Source organism: Eucyclogobius newberryi, unplaced genomic scaffold (genome assembly GCF_026437365.1).
Source record: "Eucyclogobius newberryi isolate DKJ021-1_F unplaced genomic scaffold, fEucNew1.0.hap1 SCAF_2, whole genome shotgun sequence".
NCBI lineage: Eukaryota > Metazoa > Chordata > Actinopteri > Gobiiformes > Gobiidae > Eucyclogobius > Eucyclogobius newberryi.
The window spans coordinates 2,900,378-2,907,877 of record NW_027315834.1 but is presented as its reverse complement, the minus strand read 5'-3'; the positions used below and the strand labels follow the sequence as shown (position 1 = coordinate 2,907,877).

The 7,500-nt window shown below is 48.4% G+C and overlaps 1 protein-coding gene across 1 annotated transcript in view; it reads left to right on the top strand.

Annotated features, from left to right (window-relative positions):
• The window catches only part of plcb3 (phospholipase C, beta 3 (phosphatidylinositol-specific)), a 120,089-nt gene that overhangs the window by 47,349 nt on the left and 65,240 nt on the right, over window positions 1-7,500 (top strand). Inside the window, exon 5 of the mRNA XM_072453421.1 lies at window positions 3,782-3,861. Within this exon, the coding sequence (XP_072309522.1) occupies window positions 3,782-3,861 (80 nt within the window). The remainder of the gene's footprint in view (window positions 1-3,781; window positions 3,862-7,500) is intronic.

The window sequence follows — 7,500 nt, the reverse complement described above, 5'->3', positions numbered from 1 at the left end:
CACTTCCTGACTCTAAACTCTCACTTAAGTCATATTTTTTATTAAAGTCAGTGTTTGTTCTTCTGTTTGACGAATGATTTGAATATTGTTTCTTGCTCCTTCAGATATGATTTCTCACTTTGTGTTGATCCTTGGAATTTGTTATTATTATTAATGAATGTTTTGTCCAATGATTAAGTTCAAATTATAAATCAGATGATGCGTCGAGACAGTTACTCTTTCTTACTCTGTTACTTTGAGTTAAAATTACTCCAATAATATCATTTTAAATTGACTCTTACTCTCAAATGCAGAGCAGGAAGTTCCATTAATAGAAGTGTTTTTCACCTTCCTGATTTCTTTTCTTTTTTTTTTTTTTACATATTTGTCACACTTAAATGTTTCAGATCATCAATCAAATTTAAATATTAGTCAAAGACAACACAATAAAAAAAGAAAGTACCGCACCAGCCAAAAAATGCATAATAGAGAAGAAAAAAGCCTATATAAGTGGCACTGGAGTATGAAATACAAGTGTGAAAATAACAAATAATATCACATATAAGTTGAGTAAATCTAAGTATAAGTCGCACCCCGTCCAAAACTATGACTTATAGTCGGGGAAAATAGGGTAATTGAGATCTATCAGTCTGGAGAAGGTTCTAAAGTCGTTTCTAAAGCTTTGGGGCTCCAGGGAACCACAGTGAGAGACGCTATCCACAAACGACTCACCCACGAGGTCACTAAAGAGCCCATGTAAAGGACTGCAGGCCTCACTAGCCTCAGTGAAGGTCAGAGTTCATGACCCCACCATGAGCAAGACACTGGGCAAAATGTCCTTCATGGCAGAGTTCAAAGAGCAAAACCAACATGAAGGATCATCTCAATCTGGCCAGAAATCATCTTCATCCAAGACTTTTGGAGAAATACTCTGGACTGAGGAGCTGACCTCAAGCTGAAGCCAACTTCTGCAGCAGGACAATGACCCAAACACCAGCAAGTCCACCTCTGAATGAGTGTCTTTAGAGTGTCCTTAGAGTGTCCTTAGAGTGTCCTTAGAGTGTCTTTAGAGTGTCCTTAGAGTGTCCTTAGAGTGTCCTTAGAGTGTCCTTAGAGTGTCTTTAGAGTGTCCTTAGAGTGTCCTTAGAGTGTCCTTAGAGTCTTTAGAGTGTCTTTAGAGTGTCTTTAGAGTGTCTTTAGAGTGTCTTTAGAGTGTCCTTAGAGTCTTTAGAGTGTCTTTAGAGTGTCTTTAGAGTGTCTTTAGAGTGTCCTTAGAGTGTCCTTAGAGTGTCTTTAGAGTGTCCTTAGAGTGTCTTTAGAGTGTCTTTAGAGTGTCCTTAGAGTGTCCTTAGAGTGTCTTTAGAGTGTCCTTAGAGTCTTTAGAGTGTCTTTAGAGTGTCTTTAGAGTGTCTTTAGAGTGTCTTTAGAGTGTCCTTAGAGTGTCCTTAGAGTGTCTTTAGAGTGTCCTTAGAGTCTTTAGAGTGTCTTTAGAGTGTCTTTAGAGTGTCCTTAGAGTGTCCTTAGAGAGTCTTTAGAGTGTCTTTAGAGTGTCTTTAGAGTGTCCTTAGAGTGTCTTTAGAGTGTCTTTAGAGTGTCCTTAGAGTGTCTTTAGAGTGTCTTTAGAGTGTCCTTAGTGTCCTTAGAGTGTCCTTAGAGTGTCTTTAGAGTGTCCTTAGAGTGTCTTTAGAGTGTCCTTAGAGTGTCCTTAGAGTGTCCTTAGAGTGTCCTTAGAGTGTCCTTAGAGTGTCCTTAGAGTGTCTTTAGAGTGTCCTTAGAGTGTCTTTAGAGTGTCCTTAGAGTGTCTTTAGAGAGTCTTTAGAGTGTCCTTAGAGTGTCTTTAGAGTGTCCTTAGAGTGTCTTTAGAGTGTCCTTAGAGTGTCTTTAGAGTGTCTTTAGAGTGTCTTTAGAGTGTCTTTAGAGTGTCTTTAGAGTGTCTTTAGAGTGTCCTTAGAGTGTCCTTAGAGTGTCCTTAGTGTCCTTAGAGTGTCTTTAGAGTGTCCTTAGAGTGTCCTTAGAGTGTCTTTAGAGTGTCTTTAGAGTGTCCTTAGAGTGTCCTTAGAGTGTCCTTAGAGTGTCCTTAGAGTGTCCTTAGAGAGTCTTTAGAGTGTCTTTAGAGTGTCTTTAGAGTGTCCTTAGAGTGTCCTTAGAGTGTCTTTAGAGTGTCTTTAGAGTGTCTTTAGAGTGTCTTTAGAGTGTCTTTAGAGTGTCTTTAGAGTGTCTTTAGAGTGTCTTTAGTGTCTTTAGAGTGTCTTTAGAGTGTCCTTAGAGTGTCCTTAGAGTGTCTTTAGAGTGTCCTTAGAGTGTCCTTAGAGTGTCCTTAGAGTGTCCTTAGAGTGTCCTTAGAGTGTCTTTAGAGTGTCCTTAGAGTGTCTTTAGAGTGTCCTTAGTGTCCTTAGAGTGTCCTTAGAGAGTCTTTAGAGTGTCCTTAGAGAGTCTTTAGAGAGGCTTTAGAGTGTCCTTAGAGTGTCCTTAGAGTGTCCTTAGAGTGTCTTTAGAGAGTCTTTAGAGTGTCTTTAGAGTGTCTTTAGAGTGTCTTTAGAGAGTCTTTAGAGTGTCTTTAGAGAGTCTTTAGAGAGTCTTTAGAGTGTCCTTAGAGTGTCCTTAGAGTGTCCTTAGAGTGTCCTTAGAGTGTCTTTAGAGTGTCTTTAGAGTGTCTTTAGAGTGTCTTTAGAGTGTCTTTAGAGTGTCTTTAGAGTGTCCTTAGAGAGTCTTTAGAGAGTCTTTAGAGAGTCTTTAGAGTGTCTTTAGAGTGTCTTTAGAGTGTCTTTAGAGTGTCCTTAGAGTGTCCTTAGAGAGTCTTTAGAGTGTCCTTAGAGAGTCCTTAGAGAGTCTTTAGAGTGTCTTTAGAGTGTCTTTAGAGTGTCTTTAGAGTGTCCTTAGAGTGTCCTTAGAGTGTCCTTAGAGTGTCTTTAGAGTGTCTTTAGAGTGTCTTTAGAGTGTCCTTAGAGTGTCCTTAGAGAGTCTTTAGAGAGTCTTTAGAGAGTCTTTAGAGTGTCTTTAGAGTGTCCTTAGAGTGTCCTTAGAGAGTCTTTAGAGTGTCCTTAGAGAGTCTTCAGAGTGTCTTCAGAGAGTCTTTAGAGAGTCTTTAGAGAGTCTTTAGAGAGTCTTTAGAGAGTCTTTAGAGAGTCTTTAGAGTGTCTTTAGAGTGTCCTTAGAGTGTCCTTAGAGTGTCTTTAGAGTGTCTTTAGAGTGTCTTTAGAGTGTCCTTAGAGTGTCCTTAGAGTGTCTTTAGAGAGTCTTTAGAGAGTCTTTAGAGAGTCTTTAGAGAGTCTTTAGAGAGTCTTTAGAGTGTCTTTAGAGAGTCTTTAGAGTGTCCTTAGAGTGTCTTTAGAGTGTCTTTAGAGTGTCTTTAGAGTGTCCTTAGAGAGTCTTTAGAGTGTCCTTAGAGAGTCCTTAGAGTGTCTTTAGAGTGTCTTTAGAGTGTCTTTAGAGTGTCTTTAGAGAGTCTTTAGAGAGTCCTAGTCAAAGTCCTGAGCTGAATCCTAGTGAGATGCTGTGGCACGAGCTTAAAAACCCTCCAAACATGATCCTGAATTACAATCGTACAAAGATGAAGGGACAAAACTCCTCCACAGCTGAAATAGACTCAAGTTATGGCAAACGCTTGATCACAGTCGTTGCTAAGGCTGGACCGACCCGTTACTAGGGTCAGAGCAAACACTTTTACACACCGCTGTAGCAACCTTAAAATGACTTCACAATCTCCATAGAGACGCCATCAAGCCACATTATAGGCCAGATCTGTGGAGAAGGGGACTCTGTGAGAATGTGTGTCATATTTGTGTCTCTTTTATGTCTCCAGGTTTGGACAGATGAACTCTTCACGTTGGCCACAAACATCCTGTCCCAGAATGCATCACGGAACACATTTCTGCTCAAAGCGTGAGTGTGGAGTGTGTCCTCTCTGCTCTCGTCTGTGTCCTCTGCTCACGTCTGTGTCCTCTCTGCTCTCGTCTCACGTCTGTGTCCTCTCTGCTCTCGTCTCACGTCTGTGTCCTCTCTGCTCTCGTCTCACGTCTGTCCTCTGCTCACGTCTGTGTCCTCTCTGCTCTCGTCTCACGTCTGTGTCCTCTCTGCTCTTGTCTCACGTCTGTGTCCTCTGCTCACGTCTGCGTCCTCTCTGCTCTCGTCTCACGTCTGTGTCCTCTCTGCTCACGTCTGTGTCCTCTCTGCTCACGTCTGCGTCCTCTCTGCTCACGTCTGCGTCCTCTCTGCTCACGTCTGTGTCCTCTCTGCTCACGTCTGTGTCCTCTCTGCTCACGTCTGTGTCCTCTCTGCTCATGTCTGCGTCCTCTCTGCTCATGTCTGTGTCCTCTCTGCTCACGTCTTTGTCCTCTCTGCTCACATCTGTGTCCTCTGCTCACGTCTCACGTCTTTGTCCTCTCTGCTCACGTCTGTGTCCTCTCTGCTCACGTCTGCGTCCTCTCTGCTCACGTCTGCGTCCTCTCTGCTCACGTCTGCGTCCTCTCTGCTCACGTCTGCGTCCTCTCTGCTCATGTCTGCGTCCTCTCTGCTCACGTCTGTGTCCTCTCTGCTCATGTCTGCGTCCTCTCTGCTCACGTCTGTGTCCTCTCTGCTCACGTCTGTGTCCTCTCTGCTCACGTCTGTGTCCTCTGCTCACGTCACACGTCTTTGTCCTCTCTGCTCACATCTGTGTCCTCTCTGCTCTCGTCTGTGTCCTCTGCTCACATCTGTGTCCTCTCTGCTCTCGTCTCACGTCTGTGTCCTCTCTGCTCTCGTCTCACGTCTGTGTCCTCTCTGCTCTCGTCTCACGTCTGTCCTCTGCTCACGTCTGTGTCCTCTCTGCTCTCGTCTCACGTCTGTGTCCTCTCTGCTCTTGTCTCACGTCTGTGTCCTCTGCTCACGTCTGTGTCCTCTCTGCTCTCGTCTCACGTCTGTGTCCTCTCTGCTCACGTCTGTGTCCTCTCTGCTCACGTCTGCGTCCTCTCTGCTCACGTCTGCGTCCTCTCTGCTCACGTCTGTGTCCTCTCTGCTCACGTCTGTGTCCTCTCTGCTCATGTCTGCGTCCTCTCTGCTCACGTCTGTGTCCTCTCTGCTCACGTCTGTGTCCTCTGCTCACGTCTTTGTCCTCTCTGCTCACATCTGTGTCCTCTGCTCACGTCTCACGTCTTTGTCCTCTCTGCTCACGTCTGCGTCCTCTCTGCTCACGTCTGCGTCCTCTCTGCTCACGTCTGCGTCCTCTCTGCTCATGTCTGCGTCCTCTCTGCTCACGTCTGTGTCCTCTCTGCTCACGTCTGTGTCCTCTCTGCTCACGTCTGCGTCCTCTCTGCTCACGTCTGTGTCCTCTCTGCTCACGTCTGTGTCCTCTCTGCTCACGTCTGCGTCCTCTCTGCTCACGTCTGTGTCCTCTCTGCTCACGTCTGCGTCCTCTCTGCTCACGTCTGTGTCCTCTCTGCTCACGTCTGTGTCCTCTGCTCACGTCACACGTCTTTGTCCTCTCTGCTCACGTCTGTGTCCTCTGCTCACGTCTCACGTCTTTGTCCTCTCTGCTCACATCTGTGTCCTCTCTGCTCACGTCTGTGTCCTCTCTGCTCATGTCTGTGTCCTCTCTGCTCACGTCTGTGTCCTCTCTGCTCATGTCTGTGTCCTCTCTGCTCACGTCTGTGTCCTCTCTGCTCACGTCTGTGTCCTCTCTGCTCACGTCTGTGTCCTCTCTGCTCACGTCTGCGTCCTCTCTGCTCACGTCTGTGTCCTCTCTGCTCACCTCTGTGTCCTCTCTGCTCACGTCTGTGTCCTCTCTGCTCACGTCTGTGTCCTCTCTGCTCACATCTGTGTCCTCTCTGCTCACGTCTGTGTCCTCTCTGCTCATGTCTGTGTCCTCTCTGCTCTCGTCTGTGTCCTCTGCTCACGTCTGTGTCCTCTCTGCTCTCGTCTCACGTCTGTCCTCTGCTCACGTCTGTGTCCTCTCTGCTCTCGTCTCACGTCTGTGTCCTCTCTGCTCTCGTCTCACGTCTGTGTCCTCTGCTCACGTCTGTGTCCTCTCTGCTCTCGTCTCACGTCTGTGTCCTCTCTGCTCACGTCTGCGTCCTCTCTGCTCACGTCTGCGTCCTCTCTGCTCACGTCTGCGTCCTCTCTGCTCACGTCTGTGTCCTCTCTGCTCACGTCTGTGTCCTCTCTGCTCATGTCTGCGTCCTCTCTGCTCACGTCTGTGTCCTCTCTGCTCACGTCTGTGTCCTCTGCTCACGTCTCACGTCTTTGTCCTCTCTGCTCACATCTGTGTCCTCTGCTCACGTCTCACGTCTATGTCCTCTCTGCTCACGTCTGTGTCCTCTCTGCTCACGTCTGCGTCCTCTCTGCTCACGTCTGCGTCCTCTCTGCTCACGTCTGCGTCCTCTCTGCTCACGTCTGCGTCCTCTCTGCTCACGTCTGCGTCCTCTCTGCTCACGTCTGCGTCCTCTCTGCTCACGTCTGTGTCCTCTCTGCTCACGTCTGTGTCCTCTCTGCTCATGTCTGCGTCCTCTCTGCTCACGTCTGTGTCCTCTCTGCTCACGTCTGTGTCCTCTGCTCACGTCACACGTCTTTGTCCTCTCTGCTCACGTCTGTGTCCTCTGCTCACGTCTCACGTCTTTGTCCTCTCTGCTCACATCTGTGTCCTCTCTGCTCACGTCTGTGTCCTCTCTGCTCACGTCTGTGTCCTCTCTGCTCACGTCTGTGTCCTCTCTGCTCACGTCTGTGTCCTCTCTGCTCACGTCTGCGTCCTTTCTGCTCACGTCTGTGTCCTCTCTGCTCACGTCTGCGTCCTCTCTGCTCACGTCTGTGTCCTCTCTGCTCACCTCTGTGTCCTCTCTGCTCACGTCTGTGTCCTCTCTGCTCACGTCTGCGTCCTCTCTGCTCACGTCTGTGTCCTCTCTGCTCACGTCTGTGTCCTCTCTGCTCATGTCTGCGTCCTCTCTGCTCACGTCTGTGTCCTCTCTGCTCTCGTCTGTGTCCTCTGCTCACGTCTGTGTCCTCTCTGCTCTCGTCTCACGTCTGTGTCCTCTCTGCTCTCGTCTCACGTCTGTGTCCTCTCTGCTCTCGTCTTACGTCTGTCCTCTGCTCACGTCTGTGTCCTCTCTGCTCTCGTCTCACGTCTGTGTCCTCTCTGCTCTTGTCTCACGTCTGTGTCCTCTGCTCACGTCTGTGTCCTCTCTGCTCTCGTCTCACGTCTGTGTCCTCTCTGCTCACGTCTGTGTCCTCTCTGCTCACGTCTGCGTCCTCTCTGCTCACGTCTGCGTCCTCTCTGCTCACGTCTGTGTCCTCTCTGCTCACGTCTGTGTCCTCTCTGCTCACGTCTGCGTCCTCTCTGCTCACGTCTGTGTCCTCTCTGCTCACGTCTGTGTCCTCTGCTCACGTCTTTGTCCTCTCTGCTCACATCTGTGTCCTCTGCTCACGTCTCACGTCTTTGTCCTCTCTGCTCACGTCTGTGTCCTCTCTGCTCACGTCTGCGTCCTCTCTGCTCACGTCTGCGTCCTCTCTGCTCACGTCTGCGTCCTCTCTGCTCACGTCTGCGTCCTCTCTGCT